The sequence below is a fragment of the Rhipicephalus sanguineus genome, unplaced genomic scaffold, assembly GCF_013339695.2.
Source record: "Rhipicephalus sanguineus isolate Rsan-2018 unplaced genomic scaffold, BIME_Rsan_1.4 Seq346, whole genome shotgun sequence".
Taxonomy (NCBI): Eukaryota; Metazoa; Arthropoda; class Arachnida; order Ixodida; family Ixodidae; genus Rhipicephalus; species Rhipicephalus sanguineus.
The window spans coordinates 197,159-218,631 of record NW_023615062.1 but is presented as its reverse complement, the minus strand read 5'-3'; the positions used below and the strand labels follow the sequence as shown (position 1 = coordinate 218,631).

Genomic DNA, 21,473 nt, shown 5'->3' with positions numbered 1-21,473 from the left:
CTGCTACCATGCCATGTGTTAAAACTGTACTATTTGATGCAATCGCATGTATATGTTGTTCTGCTAATGCTATGTTTTTCGCTTAAGTACTACCTTTTGTTGATGTTGCTTTAAATTGTTTACTACCATAACTCTCTTTCTGCAGGAGGTCCCGATAGAGTCTCTGAGTATGTGGCCTTCTTCTGTACACTCAATACATACATTACCGAAGTTTAAAAAAAATAAATTCTGATTTCTGATTCTGAACACGGCACATCGCTTTATTACCGTCTCTTTATTACCGACCAGTCTCTGTTTCGGTTTGCGAGAGCTGCGAGAAGACAATACGACAGGTGCAGCTGACGTCATCAACCGTGTAGAAGAGCACACGAATCTGTGACGCACATCCGCTTGGTGGCGAAGTCGTCTGGCGGCGACGAGTTCTTTGAGGTTTCTACACGTCCCGCACGTTCGCCGCAGGCACAGGCTCGCGAGCAGCCGCCGAATAGCAGCCTGCTGGCGCAAGCGCGGCATAAGCTCAATGGCGAGTATGACGTCACTCTATTAGCTGCGCCAGCACGGATTTCGGCCACAATGGTGATGTCTCTGAAGTTGGGTGTCACCTTCAGGTCGCCTTAGGTGATGTCAGTGTTGCGAGGCGCGCCGTATAGATCTGGATCGCGCAACGTGAACTTCAAAATGGCTATAAATTACCTTCCAAACTATATTCGTTGAGAAATTTCGTGGATGATACAAGCATGTTCACGGGACTCAATGCGGCAGGCTATCTCAGCTTCGAAACGTAGTGGCAGTACCCTTTTAACGCACCGATTGAATACGCGAGTGGTTCAAATACGCAGGCAAAAAACTGCATGGAAGTTGCAAATTTTACAAATGACGTCCTAGGAAAACAATTTGTTCCGCTAAAAACGAGAAACACGATATGCTGACACACTTGTCACTGGTTTTAATGATGCGATGTGCTTCGACCATCTCCCTTGTTGTAATGTAATGCATGGCACAGAGGGTTTTTTGGCCCATTATTGTAAAGGACGGACAGTTAAAGGTAGGGGATAATAAAAGGCACTTTCTAAACCGATCTTTGAAAAAAATTCCGCTGCTGTAATACAGTGGTTACGGTGTTCGGCTACTGAAATCGCATGTTCGATCACAGCCGCAGTGGTCGCTTTTCCATGGAGACGAGTAGGAAGAACTTTTTTCTACAAAGAGACTCCACGTCGTTACTCTCGGGGGAGCCCTCTTGTAGAGCCCCCAACGATCACAGTGGCTGGCCTAATTAGGTTCACGGTCGCCACATGGCTCCCTATTCGCAACTCCAGAAAACGTTTTGTGTGTTGGCAACACTGGTCGAAAAAGCAAAGATGGCTACGATTAACAGGGTCAGCGCGGCACTTTCGCTTGGCGCTGTGTTGAAGTTTCTAGATTGTGGCGTTGGATCGCGTTGTTTCGTCGAAGGTGAAAGGGTGCTGGCTGCAGATCACCTTATTTTAATTGGCATAAAGACTTTCACTGGCGAAACAGCGGAGATAACTGCGCTGTGCGTACAAACATCGAGCCTCTTCGGTGAGCCGCATCAGATTTTCTTTAAGCTGAAGAACCTGTCGAGCGAGCCCGAAGTTGAAGAAGGCAAGTGCTCGTGTGTAGCGGGCCTCTCCGAAAGGTGCAAGCACTTGTGCGCGGCGTTGCTGCACTGCTACAGGTAAGCCCTTCACTGTTTTCGAGGTAACTGCGCCGCGACTCGTGTTGCAGATTGCATGTATCCCATTGAGTTCCGTTGTCCCGTCAAAATCTGAACACGCATGCTTGAACACACTTGATTACTGAATGGAGCTATGTCTGGGACATTGTATGTCGGGGTAAAGAAAATCGTAGTTTTGCTTGGAAGTAGGAGTGCACCTTTCTCTTCGTTCGCCGATCCATGTTATAAGGTTTGTAATAAATAAGGTCATGTCCGTCCGAAGACTCGCTTGTTCGTTTGGCAGTACGCAGTAATCGAAGCAGTGCCCGGGCTTGGGAACACAGCAGACGCTTGCATCACGCAAAGTTCTCAAACCCCCGTGCGAGACATCAGTTTCAACGAAATGCTACGCTATTTCAGCAGATCCATGTTTTTCTGATCACTTACTAAATAGAAAATTGATGTGAATGGGCCTGGAAGTGGATGAAGGAGTTGGCTAAAATATAACTAAAGTAATGTGCTTGGTTCATTCTGGTGAAATTTTGCTTTTAAAAGCTTTGTAATTTGCTAGTACTAAATAAGTTGAGTTACAGAAAACAGTCAGTGTGCCATTTGTATATTGCCTATTTTTATATTTTTCAATTCATATTTCTAACATGGCTTGAACAACAAATGCTCATGACGGAAATCCGCACAATTTTTTTATAGATGGCCAGCTTAGTTAAAGCTGTAGCAGGCGTCTTTAAAAAAAACACCTCATGAAACACTGAATTATGTCAGTAACAAATGAGTGTTGGCTGAGTGAACTTCTTTTGCAGTACTATGTAAAACAGAATTGCTATTTTCAGAGCTGGCCTGCAGTCTCTTCAGCACTTGAGCTGCACAGACTTGGAGTGTTCGTGGGCAACAAAGAAGAAAGATGTTCAGCGCTCCTATGCCCCAGTGCCACTGCAAGAATTTTGTCACGTGAAGAGAGACCTAACTGCCGTGATCTCTGCGGATCAGTTGCAGAAAATTGGTGAGCAGTTACGCAAGGCTGCTCCAGAGTCTGCGATTGAGACCCACAGGTAAGGTGCTCACTCCATTTCGGCAAATAAAGGCTGAAAGTAAGACTGAGTCATAATGAAGTAGTTATGTGCTACTTAGAACTCCCTCATTCACGAACACATCCATAGATGTGCACACAAGAGGGCAGAGGGGCTGACTGCCCCCCCCCCCCCCCCAGTCCCAGTCAGCCCCACATCTTTAATCAGTCGGACATGTCCAGTCATTGTTTAATGTGCAGGGTTATGGAAATGCAAGTTTTTTATAGTAGTGGCAGCCGGGGGGACGTTTTATTGCAGGAACCGTGTACTTCCTACCTGTCCCTCAGAACGCCATGAACCAAAGGCAGGTCATTCTGAGCATCACGTCATTGTTTCATTTGCCTTTCTGCATGCATTGCGAAGCTTGTTTTGTTTTGGACTTGTCCGATGGGGGAGGGAGGCACTACTGTGAAACTTTGCCCCCCCCCCCCCCCTAATGGAGAACCCTGCGCATGCCTATGCACACATCCACACGTGGATATACTCAAGACCACTACCCACAAATGAGTATGTGCATATGGGGATGTGTGTGAATGAGTGAGTACTAAGTTGCACCTAACGCAACTTAGTGCCACCAACTAGTGCAACAGCAATTTCTGGAGGATCGAAAGGTGGGCCAGTTGGTAATTCATTTTCTTCGTTCAGCGAACTGGGAGCGCGGAAAATACACAACGGACGAAGCGAGGAACCACACAAGACGAGCGCTCACTAACAACTGATTTATTTTCCACATCGGAAGGACACATATACACACAAATTGCGCATGTCAAGAAAGATTATGACGACGGCATGAATAGCATGCGAAGCGTATGATCAAGGCACATGTCTAACGGTTATCTAGGTAGCTCAATTCACAGTCATGCAGTGACAGGGAAGGATGACTTATACAGTGATCTGTATTCCTGGAAATGTGATATGCTTCAGATATTTCGCGCGTAGTTTGATGAGGATGCCGGAACAACACTACCGTATTCTCAAACAGAGGTTGGCACTTGCACGAAAAGCAATGTGACGCTAAATGGGAGTAAGGTGTATTCTTCAACGAGCTTTTGTGTTCTCTGAGACGCACGTTCACACATCGGCCGGTTTGGCCAATGTACATACGTCCACAAGAAAGGGGTATCTTATATACCACTCCGGTGTTGCACTTAACAAACTTGTTTGCATGTTTCTGGAGGCATCTTCTACCTTTAGATGCATTCTGTGCCCTCCTGTGCACCATTGAACATATACTGCCCAATTTATTGGGTGCAGAGAAAACAACGCACACGCCAAACCGGTTTCCCACATTTTTTAACCCATGGGCCATTTTATGAATGTACGGGATTACAGCCGCACGCTTCTTTTTTTCCTTCTTCCCTGTTCCCTGACGAAGTGCATGTGCGTCTTTCTTTATTTTTGACCGTACGCAAGAGCTTTTCACAGACTGAGGCTATTACGTAGGAAGGGTATCCAGCACCTATCAGCCGTTCTAACTGTGCTACGAAACCACTTTGCATGGTATGAATGCAACATTTTTCGAGGGCTGAACGTAAGCACGACATTACTATTCCGCGTTTAACGAGCTTGGAATGACCAGAAGAGTAGTCTAGAACAGGTTTTGCAGAACGAGGATTATATCTCCAACAAAGATGCTTATTACCGAAAAACAGGGAAAGGTCTAGGAACTGCAATTTGTTATCTTTGGGAACCTCGGAGGTAAACCGGAGGCCCATGCCTTCATTCTCGAAGCATGCCTTGACACTTTCAACGTCCACTGCTGAACCCTTTTTGATGATGATTAGATAATCGTCAACATAACGGAATACTTTTGTGTTTGGCTGAAGTTTAGTGCTTAGGGCTGCATCCACCTTCCCAAGAAAAATTTGGCTTAAAACAGGGGCCACACTTGAACCTATACAAACACCTGATTTTTGCATGTACAGGTTCCCAAGCCATACGACGAAGGTGGACTTCAAATAGAACGTCAGAATTTCTAAAAAAGACTGAGTCGACACTCCTGTGCTATTCCTGAACGATATCTCATCATTGTCTTCCACAATGCACTGCTCTACGCTGTTTAACAGTTGATCATGCGGCAAAGAATAATATAAGTCGACCACATCAAGACTAAAAGCTGTAACACCGGAACATTCACATTTGTTTAGGTATTCAACCACGATACCAGAATTTTTTACGTGAAAAGGGTCATTTACGCGCAACGCAGAAAGATGTTTTGCAGATACTGAGATACAGCCAACTGCCACGTATCCCTTTCTGAAACAATTGCGCGCAGCGGCATTTCCGGTTTGTGTGTTTTAATGGAGTAAAAAATTTCTAGCTCTACACCTTTCGCCTTTTCTACTGAAGAACCAAGCTTTCCTAGGTTAAGCCTTTTAGCAGCGATATCGCTCTTGTCTTTACTTCCTTGCTTTTCACAGAAAGTGGTTTGAAATTCCTTTCTATGGCTTCCTCGGCCTTCTTAAAAAAATCTTGTTCATTAATGATGACGAAGAATCCTTCCTTGTCAGAAATGAGTACCCTTAGCTGATTGTTCAAACAAAACTTAACAACTGGTTGAATGCTCAATTTTCTACTGAAATGGCTAACACTGCTCGAAACTGCTTGAACACATTCTGTTACACACCTATGACGTTCTTCCTCCTTGGCCAGCTTGGAGACGGTCCTTGCTGTGGCAATCTTTTCTTCAGGTCGAAGGGTAGGTTCCACGGAGAACTTCGGGCCTTTCGCAGAACTTGCTGAATTTCTTCTGGCACAGACACATCACTTAGGTTCAAGAAACGTCCCTCGCCTGAAGCTTGTTTTTCCTGACAGGTAGTTGTGGTCTGATGCAATTCCACAGGGTTTCCGTGACAGATGTCGAAGTTTTGCACCAGTCGCGATACGAACCGCGGTTGTTGCTTCTATGTCCGTCTTGGTCACAAATGACCCTCAGCCAGTCCTTATACCACCGGACTTGTGTGTACCATTCCGAACGAACGATTCGGCACATCCTCTTGGTATGACCAAACGACGGACTGATCAATCCAAACAGCATTTTTACATCTGCCGGACATGTTCCTTGATGAAGGTGCCACGATGCTACTCTTGCCCGACATGTAGCGACAGCAATCCACGATGCCAAAATGGCAGGGTCTTGAAGAGAGGGACTAAAACAGTTAAAAGAGCCCTGTGTAATAGAAATACATTGCAGGAGGATCGAAAGGTGGGCCAGTTGGTAATTCATTTTCTTCGTTCAGCGAACTGATACCTAGATAACCGTTAGACATGTGCCTTGATCATACGCTTCGCATGCTATTCATGCCGTCGTCATAATCTTTCTTGACATGCGCAATTTGTGTGTATATGTGTCCTTCCGATGTGGAAAATAAATCAGTTGTTAGTGAGCGCTCGTCTTGTGTGGTTCCTCGCTTCGTCCGTTGTGTATTTTCCGCGCTCCCAGTTCGCTGAACGAAGAAAACAGCAATTTCTGCAAAGTAGAATTGAGGTTGTTGGATGGACAGAAAGATGAAGGTGGTTAAACTTGTCTCAGGCTGAGTAATGGGAAGCTGTCTGAACAAGGTGGCTTGTCCTCCTCCTCCTGAAGTGCTGGCTCCCGAGATACTTTAATGTTTGTTGTGCAATCAAGGGTGGCACGCAAGACCGAACATGAAATTACAAAGAAGTTGTTGTGCAGAATTTTCTTCGTGTAAAACTTGCTAGGATTGAAGCTTGGGCTAGTTGGTTCATGTTTGCAAAAGGAGGAGAAATGGTGCTAAATTTTGAGGTTACACAAGACAAAGAAAGGACAGCAATTGTGCTGATGTACATCTGAGTTTTATTTTTTGACATTGAGCACATTTATATTGTGGCAGTTATAAAATAAGAAAGAAAACAATACAACATGATTGGTGCCTATCCCTCTCGTCATCCTAAATAGCGCCAGAGTGGACGAAGGCAATGTAGCCAGAGTGGCGCTCACTAACACGCACAAAAATACCCAACCAATTGAGTGTGGGAACGCCTGCTATCATAGCTCAGTTGGTAGAGCATGAGACGCGCAAGTTGAAGGTTGTGGGTTCGGGCCGCACCAACGGCAAAGGTGTTTTTTCGTCCACTTTGATTCACTTCAACTTATGTCATAATTATGACACTGTTGTTAAAAACAACACATTATGTCCCCTATGCCTTCGTTGGCTTAACTGTCTGTTGGATTCAGTTTTGTTCATGTCACATTAAAACTGAGCTGAGTGTTTTATGGCAATTAGTTATACTAAGTTCTCAGAGCAAAAAATAAATGAAGGGGCTCACTTCTTTGTTAGACAAAACCTATGATGCCAAGGAAGGCATAAGGGAGATCATTTGAAGTCTTTAATTGTAGTGTAGTAATTATGACATACATGGAAAGTGACAAGTCTGCTGCCTGAAGGGACTGAACCTACAATCTTCGGATAATGCATTCGATGCTCTACCAATTGAGTTACAGTGGGTCATTCTCCCATACACATCCACTTTACCGAACATCTGTGCAGGTAAATCTGTGCGTGTTAGCCAGCAAAGCTCGCAGCATGACGGCGAGTGTGGACACTCTTTTTTGCCAGTTGGCGTCGCATAGTACGTGCTCTTTTTACAGGCACAACTAAGAATACATACATGTAGCCTATTATGTGCACTGTCATAGTTTTGAGAGCTGACTCTCAGATATTGAACATTGAAAAGCAAAGTGATATACCTTTGCCAATTTTAGTCCCCATAGCAAACTTGCCAAATGGTCACAAGTTATCACACTGGTACATGTAGTAACCTCTTTTCGTACTTTTATGGCTAAATGTTACTTTGGCACTGTGCTTCTCAGTTATGTTTATAATGAATGCTATTAATTGCCAATTTACTGAAAGATTGACATTAGAATTTGCATGCAGAAAACGGCGACGTCAGATTCAAGCCATGCCATGTGCTTCAGCGGCACCACCGCCAAGTGGTAAGACCTGATAGTACATGCTTTCTAATAATAATAGATAACACTATAGCTTTCCATGTCCTTCCTATTGCGAAATTTTTGTCTTTGATGATTTCATGAGTTTAGTAGTAGTCTTACTCCATCAACATTTCAGCTTTTACAACATACAATATCTCGAAATGGGTCAAATTGTTGCATAAATGCCAGTTCTTTATAAAAGACTAACATCAAAATTTCTTTGTATTTATTCTGGCAAGCCTCTTTGCCTACCACCACTACTAGAGCTTCTGAGGAGGAAATATGCAAATTTTGACCGCTTCATGTTAGTTTATTATCATTCCTGATAATAAACTAACAAGAAAATTTCTTATATTTATTCAGGCGAGTCTTCTTGCCCGCCACCGCTCCTAGAGCTTCTGAAGAGAGAGATGAAGCAGCTGCAGGGCAGGGAACCAGAGGATGTCATGGCTTTCCTATGCGATGTGTATGGGCCGGAGAGTGCAAGGCATGCCATCGAGCTTCGGACCCGCAACCAGGCATCATCGCCTGCCTGGCACCAGTACAGAAATGGATTGGTGACGGCAAGCATTGCCCACGGTTGCATGACAAAAGCGAGAACATTCCTCCGGTCAAAGAAGAATGTGACGATTGATCCATTCCTCAAAGTGATCACCCAAAAAGCACAAGTCCGCACAACTGCCATGCGTGAAGGAGCAGAAAAGGAGGCGATAGCACGGGATACTTACAAGCAATGGATGGAAGCTCAGGGACATGAGTTGACCATCCAGACTGTGGGACTCGTTTTACACCCCGAGTTTCCCTTCATTGCTTGTTCTCCTGATGGTATTGTTTCCTTTTTTTGCAGATGTTGTCAAGGTAAAGAAATACTTTTAGAAATTAAGTGTCCACAAAAGCTGGAAAACTCATTCTTAGACTTTGACCGCTTGGAGCCAAAACGAGAGTATATGACACAGCTTCAGGTACAGATGGGAGTTTGTGGGAAAATGCAGGCAGATTTTTTTGTCTACAATGCCCCCTTGTTGTTCTGCGGCACAACGGTAGATTTCGACAGCAGCATCTTTGAGGGCTTCAAGGATACTATAGTGGAAATCTACAAAACAAAGGTACTTGGCGAGCTTGTGACCAGGGTTGGGGGCTTGTAGGCAAGCCATTGTCAGTTAAGACCTGTGCTGTAGAATGATGCTTTAATGATAGTAGGGGTGTGCAAGTGTCCGAAATTTCACATACAATTCAAATAATTTGTGTAGCTTAATTTGATTTGCAATTTCACTATTTGAAATTTTTTTATTAACTTTCGTTTGATTATGAGGTACAAAAGGTTTCATTAGGGCCTTTAAAGAGGAAGAAATCCTGCAGTAATGTTCTTGTGTAGGTCTTGGTGTAGTTCTAAATCTTGCGCTTAGTGCAGCTCCACTACCGCGAAACCTGAGGAAGTGTGTAGCATGGACAATTCAGCGATTCCCATGGCACTTGCCACCGCCTCATCAACTGCGCACTTGCCTAGGCAGTGGTGGTGCCTAAAGCCTCTCCATGCGTTTTTCCGTCGGCTATGTTAAGTAGCGCCAACTCGTCCTCCCCCTCTCCCTTTACACCGGCTCCCCACCTAGCGAAAGCCGAAGTGCCGCCATGATGTTTCTGCTGTTTTTCCGGTTGATGCACCTGCCCCATGCCTGCCCATGCCCTCACGACGCAGAAATACCGAGCGAAAACTCGCTTGGCGGCAGACAGTTTAGACGAACTTCAAACAACAACACTTACAAAACGGAGAATGAAATATTTGCTTTCTCGCGTGTGCACATGCGTGCGCAGAAACAAGATGGAAGGAAAAAGCGGGAGAAAGTGGCTCAAGAATTTCCTTCCGGAAGCTCTGGAACTGGAAGTGGGCGTCGTCGTCGAAACAATAGATGGTGGTGCTTAAGAAGAAGCGGCAGCAGGACGTGATGGAGGGGCTTCAGTGGTGCCCTCTCGTGCGGCACGGGTATCAGCCACTTGTTTCAGAAGCGTTTTTTGTGATTTTAGGTAAACTATTGTGATTAATACTGTGTTATTTCTGTAGTTATATTATTTAGACATTGTTAGTTTATCTCTTGAACTGGTTTTGAGCATATGTTAGCCTTGTTTTAGGCCTGTATGACCACTTGCATCACCATGTGGCATGAGACAGTGGAGGGACGACAAGCCGGGCCCCTAAAGAGCTACACACTTGGAACTTGTGCACATAAGAACCATCCAGATGCTGCTGGAAAGACACAGTTGTTGTGAAGGGGCACTGGTTTCAGAGCAAATATGCAAAACAAATGACTGCTGCTTCTTTAAAGTGGTACTGACACTAATTTTCGAAACGTAGTTTACTCCACCGTACAAATCTCCTGTATACAGAGATGGGCTCTGAGCAATTGTGGCGCTCAGTAAGTGCCAGTAAGATAATGTGTTTTGATTTTAGAGTCAATTTTTTTCATGGTGCACCAACTGACATTGACATTATTGTGTCGTCGGGCTACAGTACCAATATTGGTGACAGTAGGGCCATAGTCAGATACAACTTAGGAAGAAGTACACGGTATTTCCTCCTCAAATGTGGATGCACACAAGCCTGCACCAATGGGCATGCACTCCAGACTGACTGGATGTGGACTGGTGGGCACAGATGAATCACGAACAAGCCCTAATGGAAACTCTCCTGAAGTCCATTTCCAGACTGTTGTCATGAGCCGGATGGCTGGTAACGCCGCCTTAGGAGAGCATTGCCTAGTGCACTATTCAAGGGCGTCCGCAGAACTTTTTCCAGGGGGTGCATCAGCAGAGGGTAGGGGAGGAGGAGGGGGGCATACAGATAGGTAGCTTTTGTTTCATTGCCGTCACTTGAAGGCAGGTTAGTCCATGGCAGTATGTAAACGTGCAAAGTTGGCTGGTAATCCAGAATGATGTTTCACGCGGATATGCGGGACTGGAGTGTGCTAATCAAGCTGTGTAGCTTACTGCTACTGCATAGAAATTATTATCCAAAATTCCAAGGGAGGGGCAGCTGCCCCCCCTTGCACCTCCCTCCGGACGCCCATGGCACTATTTAGTTCGTAGTAGTGTTTCTTCAGTTTAGCTGGACTATTTTCTTTAGTACTGGATGTGATTGGTGCACACTTTAGTTAGTATTCTAGGTGGGGCATTCACCAACTTCTTAAGTTTATCTGACTATAGGTGTGATGATGTCACATACCAAAAAATACAAATGGACGCTTGTGCGTCACCAATACAGCCATGAAACAGAAGCGGCTGTGGAAACGTCAAGATATCTTGTGCGAGCACGGCACTAGAAGCTTATGTTGTATCATGACGTTCAGGGTACAGTATGAACCAAAACTAGATTTTAATAACGTTGTAATATAATTGTTTAGGACACACCTGCACTCTAGTACATTTTTCTAGGTTCTTGAGAACTTGGCCTTTCATTTGACGCAAGAAACGAAGACGAAAATTTTTGGTGCCGTAATCTCTTTGCAGCAATTAAAAAAGATTGTCTCTTTTTAAACATCTGTATCTGCTAAATCATGTTTGACGTAATTAATGAAACTTGTTACTTGGCCAGTCGCACCATCTTTACAGCTGTAAAAAATATGTGGTGTTGTGTTCAACACTTTTCTAATTGATAACAATTCATGTGGCACTCATGCCCGCTGCTTGATCTTTTTCGCCACTGCCATTGACTGGCTGCACTAAATAACTGAAACCTATTGTCTTTTGTATTCATTTACTGGAGCCGAATACATTCCTGGTTTCTTTCCATTATTTGTCCTTTGCTTTCCAAGAATCCACAGAACTTACAACTAGTCAAGGGGCATTTTTATGTGCACTTCTGAATTCAGCTAGATCTGTAAATGTAAGCTACACTGGGCTCAAGTAATGTGTTCAAGTAGACAGATACTGTAGCTGTTGCATGCTTCCCTGTGCAATATATTGGTCACATGGTGCTGTGCTACAATCATTGTAGCAGTATGTGATATCATTTAGGAGTTAATAAAGCATTGTTTGATAAATCAATACATGGATGCTGTGTTTCATCATTTAAGACATAAGACATGAGTGCTGTACTTGTTCAAATAACATATAAAAGACATCGGTTTACTTGTACTTGTTTATTTTCATTTTCTACACATGATGCTACATCATGCTTGATATTCAACTTCATGCTAGACAACATAAATTGGTATGACATTTGTACAATGCTCATGTGACCCAAGATGAATAGTGCAACTGCTCTGCACAAAAAAATACAATGCTGCAAAGATAAGCATACTGGTTTCGAGTCAGGTCTACAAAATGAATGGTTGTTCCTGTAATCTACCATTACAATTAAGCATCTTATTACTCGTGATTTGTCCCCTTGCTCTGCTCTTCAGAACTTGTATTTGTCAAGGTACTGATGAAGTGTGAAACCTTTTTTCTTTTCTGCCTTTACATTTCTGTCTCTACTCATGCCGTATGGAAAATCTCGGCACATCACTTCGTTCGATCTGCTGCACATAGGCAGCTGACAACTTTACCAGCACTATACTGGCTCAGTGGATATGACATCATGCAGATGTACATAAAGAGATGGTGTCTGCATTTCAGTGGTAGCTGAGTACTTGCATACCACGCTTGGTTTACCTTAGGTGGTAACAAGTAACTGGCATGTCTTATTTTTGCTGAATAATATTCCCAAAAAATTAAACTGCCCGGCCACGGCACCCGCATTTCGATGGAGGTGAAATGCCAGAGACCCGCGTATTTAGATTTAGGTGCATGTTAAAGAACATGAGATGGTTAAAATTCCCTGAGCCCTGCACTTTGGCATCCCTCATTATCATATCGTAGTTTTGAGATGTAAAACCACGCAATCATATATGAAAAATTAAACTGGGCCGATTCCAAAGGGCTAAAATAACACCTCGATTTTGAGAGTTGCTCAGGATAGGCGTCCCAAGTTCAGAATGCCTTGAGGTCAGATGATGCCGTGATGAAAAGTAGGCAAATCCCCAACAAAAATGTGTAATCCATAGTCATGTGATGGAACTTCTCATGTGTTGCTGACATTAGCGTAAAAAGTGAACGATAAAAATAGGGGTGTGCGAATATTCAAAACTTTGACTAGGTATGTATTCGATTCACAAGACCCTCACTATTTTAATATTCAAACACCACAAAAGTTACCAAGTATTGAAATCAGCACGAAGAATTACATACTTGTGCTAAATTTCAGAAAATTTGATGCACAAATAGACAAATTAGTTTCAGTAGCCATATTCTCTTCATCTCCAGTGTGCTTTTCCAAATGCTGTGTCAGTATTCAAGTGTAGTGGCCAGAGCATGACATTGTGCATGAGGCCATGCACGTTGTTGCAATAGACTGCCGAAATTATACTGAACAAAACCGCCGAAAAAAATGGGGAGCCACTGCAAAAATTAATTTAAAAAACATCTAAAAATAAGTAAATCCGCCATTATTCTGGTTTCCGAACGTAAAGCACTTGCAATGAACATCGTGTCAATCAGTTGTTGCTTGTTCCAGTTGAGAAAGCAAGCTTAGAGGATTAAATCATGACAAGATTAACACACAAGCACGTGTGTCTAACCAGCGGCTGTTTTCGTTGTCTGGAGGAATGGTCACATGCATAACAATGTCGCTGCTTCCAGAAAATATTGAGCAGAGATCCTTCCTTCGTGACAACATAAACTCCAGATGTCGTACTGCCAAGCAATAGTGCTCTACAATGCATTAATTTCCTGTATGTTATTTGCTGCACAAGACTTGCTTTTTTATGCCTGGTTGGTGAAAAAATTTTTTGCCAAAGTCGGTAGTTGTACTGTTAGTATGCAAAGATATTAGAAAAATATTCGATGCACACTTTGTTTTCATTACTTGAATTCACTTCACAATTGAAAATTTGATGTTCGTACATCCCCATATAAAGCGTGAGCCCCAGTTGAAAAGGTTACACGAAAGTTAATTTCACCTGTAAATACAAAAAAAGGTGCTTCATAATTTAGACATGCATACAGACTGAGAATTAAACTATATTGGTCTTGTTGACGTAGGTAACCCAACCGCAGTTCTATATTGCAGACACATCAACTGTACCAAAGAAAGATTGTCCCTTGGTGTCTATAAAAAGCGGTGGGGGGCAAATACAGATGCTGATAGGTTAGTGATCCCTGCAACCACTGTCATTATGTTATCTAGTTGTCCTACCATTCTCCATGGAACTCTTGTTGACAAAATTTTGAAAATTTTCATGCGCTGAATGACACGCTCAACGTGCACCCTTGCTGATGCTATTTTCTGAGTACGTACAGCATCACCTTTTGTCATTTGTTGCCCTTTCTTGAAAGGTGGCCGAATTAGTTCAATTAGCCTTTCTGCACAACAGTCATCAATGAGGAAGCCACGGTCTGCCATCACTGCGTCTGACACAGGATCGAGGTTATCAAGGAGTTTACTTTGCTCAAAAATAGTTTTGTCCGAGGTACGACCACCATAACCTTGTGTCACATGAGCAATCACACCACCCGGTGTTACAGTGATCATGTATTTGCATGTGAATGTCTTCTTATACACAGAATAGCACCTCAGTGCACACTGAAGGCAATTTGGCTGGGAAACAGGTATTTCTGTGCAGTCTACAATAATTCTAACATTACTGAATTGTCTGAAGTGAGTTGGCATGTTTTCCACGATCTCTTCTTTCGATGGCAGCATTACAACCGATGACAATATTTGAGCAAGAATTCCAATTGTTTGTGTTATGGTATTGGTGCATGTCGTGAGGGAGCATCCAAACATGTGTTTAAGGAATGTGTTTGAGATGTTGTTTTTAACTTGATCAGGGTTAGTACAATTCTTTCTTCAGCTGTCAGGCGGCTCCTGCCATGTACTTGCTGCACCTGAAGGTAACATCCAACCAGGCTTTCCAGTAATTCCATGGATGAGAGTCCTGTGTATGACGTAATGTTGGTGTCGTCTAAGGTGTCCACAAATTTATGTGTAAATGCCCCCGTGTGTACTTGAGAAGCCTTGTCCTGTCTTGATAGAGCACTGCCACCAAGAGCCATTTCAATAAGCACACTTGCGGCGTCTTCTTCTTCTGCAGTGGCTTCTGCTTTATGGCTGTCACATGAAACCTGAGGATAAATCAACCACCCACACATTGACGTTATTCGCAGAAGGCTAGAGCAAGTGGGGTTACAACATACTGGCCGACATTTAGGCTTTGAGTTTATTAGGTGTTAGACAAGGGGCCAAATTTACTCATGAAACTGAGTAAATTCTGTTCACCTGTGTTGGTAAAGCTCCCATTTTGCTAGATGAAGGCCCATGTGCACTGTCATCTTGAAAACTGGGTACAGCACTTGGCTGTGGTTGGACATCATCCTGATTTCAATAAAACAACAACGCTCGCTGCATGCATCAAATAGCTTACACTTGTCACCAGAGCTCTGCTACAGAAGGTCAGATTATTTTTTGCGTTTCCATGAGGTTGAGTAAACTTTGCTCACCTGCGCAGGAAAGTCACCCATTTTAAGATGCGAAGGCTCCTTGTGTGAACTGTCGCCTTGAAATCTTGACACAGCACTTGCCTTTGGTGCCTCATTATCCTGAGTTATAAATAAAACAAACAAAAAGCACTTGCTGCATTCATAAAATATCGCTTACAGGTGACTGAATCTCTGCTACATATATTTAGGCTACTTTACACTTGCCTCTGCTGACCGCCGTGTCCTCCTTTCTAATCGTTCTGCACTGAGCTGTTGGAGGCGGGCTGCTTTTTCGGCATCGTGTACAGATGACTGTGGCAGATTTTGACTTGGGACAGCAGTCCGCTTTAGTCGTCTTCTTACACATGGGAAGTCTGAAATTATTCATATTATATTGCCCAATTTAACTTCGTTTTACAGACAAAAAGGCAAATACTGAAAGCATGCCATTTACATGTGAATGAGCCGTGCAGCATTTAAAAGCAAGGTTTGCACGAGTAGTGAGAGCCATTGGCGTAGCCAGGGGTGGGGGAGGTAACCCCTTTTCCACCCTTCGAAACTTCATGCATATGTATACGCGCACATTACACACGCACGAATAACATACCTAAAGGGTGGTGATCCCCACCCCGCCCCCCAAAATATGCCTGGCTACGCCCCCAGTGAAACTATTAATAAATTTGAGAAGGGAATAACTAATCGAAGTAAATTAACCACGTTAGGTTTCCGGAAATTAGCGTCGTTTATTCAGTGGTATGGTGATAATTGCATCACTCTGAAACAAGCCTATTCCTACATAATTAAGTTGCGCTGCACTGTGTCGGAAAGGTGCCAAGCGGTGCAGGCGCAAGTTGAACGCCCGGTAAGCTTCTTGCTCTTAAATTTCATCCGAGCTGACAAACCAAAACAGGCAGTGCGCCGCGTTAATTAGAACACAGCATCGCCTGTAGACACCGCAGAGAAAACGCAGGCGTAACCACCGTACCTTTGTCCATTATAAATATATTTCAGGTTTCACTACTACAGTGCGCGCGGACAAAACGTACGTCAGCGACAGGGGCGTAGCGAGAAATTTTTCGGGGTGGTCCAACCATTGTTTATCTATCTTCGTGCATGTGTTTGCATAGCCGCGTGTATATACACACACGCAAAATCGAAAATTTTCGGAGGTGGGAGCGGTTTGACCTCGCAGCCTACTCCAGTGGTCTGCCAGAATATTACTGCAGCTTAATTTCAGAATGAGCAGACTAAGACTTGTGCAGAAAAAAGTATAAGCGAAAAATACACTCGCACATATAACGCAACTAATGTACTAAAGCGCTTTCGTATATAGACGAAACTATACTCCGCTTACGAGAAGCCCGAATATTAAAAAAAACACGCACACACGCTAAATAATGGTGTGCTCACCTGGGAGAATGAAGTCGTCTCGAGCGAAGTGATTTGAACAAACCACCATAGTGCCGGTCACCTTCTTTCCAATGCGTAAGTTTCTGATCCACGCCGTTCTCCGTTGCGCGTCGTCTGCATCCTTCGGGAAGTGATGGAACGATACGTTGCCACCTTTCCACCGCGATGCCACGCATTGTGGCACACAGCAATGTTCTTTGGAGATCGCTTTCTTCTTTTTCGGGCTCGCGCGCGGCGGCATGGCGAAAATAAAGGAACTGTGCGGCCGCTATCACGACGCGCGCAACGTGATACCATATCTCCTTTCAAGGTTGACCCTGTTAGGGCCGTTTCCAGGCGCGCCCGCTAGGTGGCGAGCGCTCAGTTGGAATCGCGAATACAGCCCATAAAACCCGGCCGATAACAAACCTAACACCGCCGTTTGAACTCAGAAGCACCTTACAGCTGCATACTCGAAATTCTCCGACATCGACGGCATCGAGCACGTCTTTTTCTAAATACTACCTCCCAAAATTAACTCGTGACCCTTATACCTTCTTAACTTATACACTCGACCACAACAAAAGCCACCGTTTCGATAGCCTATTCGCCCCAGCTGCGTCTTCGGCAGGCAAACACACCCTCCTCATAATAGGGGATTTCAACGTCTCCTGCTCAGCGCGGGAGGCGTTGAAAGTGCTTAGAAATTTTACCCCATTTCAATAAAAGCATTTACAGAGTACTTTGACCGCTGTTTCGACACGGGCGCCCTTACACCTTCGTAGAGAGACGCCAGAGTCATATTGTACCCAAACCGAACAAAGCTCTCCAATTACAAAATCTTAGGCCCATTAGGGCCTAACATCGCATCTCAGAAAGGCTATGAAGCTTGTTATGCTTACATTTATCCAAAGACATGTGAAGGATACTGGGCTACTGCCTCCACAAATGGTTGTGGAGGCAGAACTTCACTCTAGGCGCGAGGCGCAATGCTTCGCCTTCAACTCGACGCCATAACTCCTAATCAGAGCGAAGATGCTCAGACGACCCTCGGTCTGTACATACACGGAGCATTCAATACCATTGCCCGCTCAGCTGTATATGCTGGCCTCAACCACATTTCTTGTCGTTCTAAAATCTACTCTTACATTAGCAGGTTCTTCACAGACCGCATAGCTGCATCAACATTCGGACCAGAACACTCCTCACCTTACACAATAGGCAGCTTCGGCATGCCTCAGGAGTCTGCGCTCTCCCCCATCATTTTTAACCTGGCTATGTTACCTATACCCACCACTCTTCAACGTATCCCCGTCTTAAATGTTTCCATCTATGCCGATGACACCACTTTATGGTGTCATCCATAGAGGCTATCAGCAAACTAGAGGCTAGCAGCATCGCTGCAAAAAAGCGCTTAATCTAAAGGCGCTGTGGGACGTTTATTGTCTTTGTCCGCGCGAATGGGCGATGAAAAACTCCTTATCTGCAAGTGTCGCTATGTCGCCACTTCCAGATGTCGTGACGTAGTAACTGCAGTAGACGACGCATGATCGAGAAGCTGGAAGAAAGTGCAGAAAGCCTTTCCAGCTGGTTTCATGCATGCGTTGTGCGTATATCTATAGAAGATAAACGAAACACATGCGCTATTATCGTATCTAGTGTCTTAAACATAGACGCCTCCCACCACTCCCTCGACCATAACAGATAACTGTCAGCACTTGAACGACATTCCTATCACCGGAAATATCTTTTCGCGCGCCGGATGAACCCGGGACCAGTCTGGTAACCACCCCTTCAGAGACCTCGACTATTTCATTCACGGACTAGCTCGAGTTGGTGGCTGTTCTCTTACGAGCTGCCAAGTTCCACTATCTCGATTTCGCGCCACTCGCCACAAGGTGTGGCCACCCTTTGTTGACCGTCTCGTCGGATCTTCAACTCGCTCAGTAGCTTTTAAGCATAAGCCCTGAAGAGACGTACTCCAACATTCTTGCGCATTATGAAGAGCTTCGTGTTGCTTGCCCTGTTCTGCGCTACTGTGGCCGCAGATCCCGCCTTCCGGTCACCTAACGACGTCGACGATGTCATCGTCGAAGGTTCCAAAGCGTTCTCTCTTCTCCTTCCCGCCATCGCGTTGCCTTACGCAGTAGCGTTAATCGCCGTCCTGGTGCCCCTGGCTAAGGCCTTTGTCTTGGGCGCCATGAACGTGCTTAATCTTCCCTTCGAAGTGCTGGTGGCCCTTTACCTGCTCCTGTACGTCGCCCTGTTCACGTTCCCGCAGTTGGAGTCTCTGCTCAAGGTGACCTCCGTCTTCACGGCGAGGTCTGAGTCAGCAAGGGCAACGGGAGCGACCAATGTGCCGACGAACTTTCCCGCGGGAGAGGCCGTGATGAAGTGGGCCCGAAATTTCGTACCCGAATCGTGGATGGCCTCCATTATGTCAGCGACGGCTACAGTCGCGACCATGTCTGAGGCGACCACGACGGAAAGTGCACCGACTACTAGAGCGACGGCTGAGCCCGCCATCAGTACGCTGTGGTTTTCAACGACCGAGAAGCCAGAGGTGTCGCCCTTGACCTCGGAAGCTCCTGCGGCTGGCACGTCAACGAAAAGCCCACCCTTATCCCAGAAGCCGAATACGTCTTCCGAGTGCTCTTCGTTCCAAGTATGCGACTCTGTATCGCGGCTCGTCAAGGATTACCCCGTGAGCCTCATGCTGATGGGCTATTTAAGGTGAGTTGGCCTATCTTTCACTGCTACTACAAATTTTGAACGGTCCGATAAAGTGCGGATGAGCGGCGCATATGAAATTGCTGTAGGGTGCCATTGTAAGTGTATATGTTATTGTCGGACCACTAACTTGCTGCATGGTATGCCACTGTCTTTTTGATGGCGTCGCACGCTAACATTTCGCCACTGTACAGTTCGGCCTTAATTCGCTTAGCCTTCCGGTGTTTTAGCGGATTTAGAACTGCACGTCCTGCGCGACGCCGTTATTTTACGAACATCACTTGTACTTTCTTGCAGCATTTTCCTCTGCTTACGTACGCTATACAGATGCTGTCTCAATAGTGCAATATTCAATTTATCAAGTCGTTATCGATGCGCGGTTTTCCAATTACTGATGCTGTCTCGACCGAGGGCTTGTCTCGATAGGCCGTTTACTATGGCAATCTGATCTTTTAATCGAGTTCACTTGTCATTTGACGTTTCCATATTTCATGGTTGCCGGGATATAAACACATGACCTCACGTTCTGATGCCGGAACTTGAGGGATTAGGCACGATGCCAACTGTGTAGGCGCGCCCTCACGCCACGCCCGCAGCTAATCAGAGCCGTTTCGCTTCCGCCGGGGAGGGAAAAGGGCACGAAAGGGTCTCACGCGCTCTGCGCCGACTTTGTTTCCGTTCAGGCAGGAATAAAGATAAAAAAATAACGTCAGGCACGCAGACACCAAGCTTCGCTTGCCCCGATTTTCGAAGAGTTTCCGAATTTTCTTTTATTATTCACCATGTCTTCCTTTTCTTTCTTTGCAGTGATTACCTCAAGGGGCTCAAGTACGAACGCGCTGTACGCGAAGGGATGGCCGACCTCAACTGCACTTCAATCTATCCGCACTGTACGTTATCATCGGCACACTCTCATCCGCCGTTCGCACACGTGTGATAGACTGCGTAGACTTGCTGTAAATACTGGTAACGTGTACAGCAACTCAAGACAACCGGTGACGTGCTACGTATACCGCACATTTTAGTCATAAACGCCTATTTTCACCAGAGAAGTTACAACCACACTTCTCCATAGAAATACGCAGCAATAAAATATACGTTTTTACCACATGGCACATTGTATTCAAATCTCATTCATTTAGCGTACGCCTTGGCTGGCAATGCGAAATAAATATCTACATCCCACTGCGCTATTAAAATTCCTCGAAAGAGCGTCGCTTCCGGGTCTCTCGCGAATGCAGCTTCGTCGCTTGCGATAAACACTCCTTAAAAGGCCCGTTGGTGTTTTCCTGGTGTCGTCCTCCGTTACGACAGTATACTAGACCACGGCCGCTGACTATACTCGCAGTACTTTTCTTGGCATTGAAGCGAAGGCTACAGAACCGAACTGCGTGCACTCCATCGCTAATGAATGAAGTCTCACAGTCACGTGGCAATTTTCTACAGGAACCACTTGGAGACAGGATTCTGCACACATCAGTGAGATGATTATATAGCTGTTTAAAGTTATACGTTCATTCCGCGTTTTCGCGCCTGAGAAAGCCGCGCCATTTACGTGTACCTCAAGCGCCAAATTGGGTATGAGTCTTCGGTTGAGCGTCCGTCTCATTCTGCCTGCTCCACCTACTCGCCTGAAAAAAAAAAAAAAAAACTTTCGACGAACTTTAGCCAAAAATGGCTGTCTAAGCAGGCAAATCAAATGCTATGCAATGATTGTGCCGCGCAGACATCACTTTCCGCGGTGGTACAAAACGCTGGCCGCACCACACTCCTTGGCGTATAAGTATACATGTATAGAAGCTCCGCCCCCGTAGATTTTTTTTCACTGCCAAGAAAGGTTGTCCACGAATATTGATAGCTTGCACGTGATCTCATGGACGCACAACATGGCTCCAACATAGTGGCTTAGATGTCGTCAAGGCAGTATCATCACGCGGCGATTAACCGGCGATAACACGCGACTATTGGGCCTCTGTGCATGAGTTACGAAGGAACCAGCATGCGCTGTACACTATAACACTAACGTGACACCACGAAGTTCGCGTCCCACCATGCTGGTGCTTCAACGTGGCTGTTTCAGTGACGTCAGCGCAAGCCAACCATAGGTTCTTCATGAGCACAC

General features: G+C 45.0%; 2 protein-coding genes across 2 annotated transcripts; one reads left to right on the top strand and one right to left on the bottom strand.

Moving 5' to 3' along the window:
* Nucleotides 1-13,768: 13,768 nt before the first annotated feature.
* On the bottom strand, nt 13,769-14,550 carry LOC119377099 (uncharacterized). The gene has a single exon (XM_037646700.2). It carries the CDS (start codon nt 14,538-14,540, stop codon nt 13,863-13,865), a length of 678 nt encoding a protein of 225 aa, XP_037502628.1. The 5' UTR covers nt 14,541-14,550; the 3' UTR covers nt 13,769-13,862.
* A 3,987-nt stretch (nt 14,551-18,537) lies between these two features.
* LOC119377096 (uncharacterized) lies at nt 18,538-20,454 on the top strand. Its single transcript, XM_037646697.2, has 2 exons — nt 18,538-19,354; nt 20,159-20,454. The coding sequence occupies exons 1-2, from the start codon at nt 18,621-18,623 to the stop codon at nt 20,286-20,288; spliced, it is 864 nt and encodes a 287-aa protein (XP_037502625.1). The 5' UTR covers nt 18,538-18,620; the 3' UTR covers nt 20,289-20,454.
* The last annotated feature ends 1,019 nt before the right edge of the window (nt 20,455-21,473 follow it).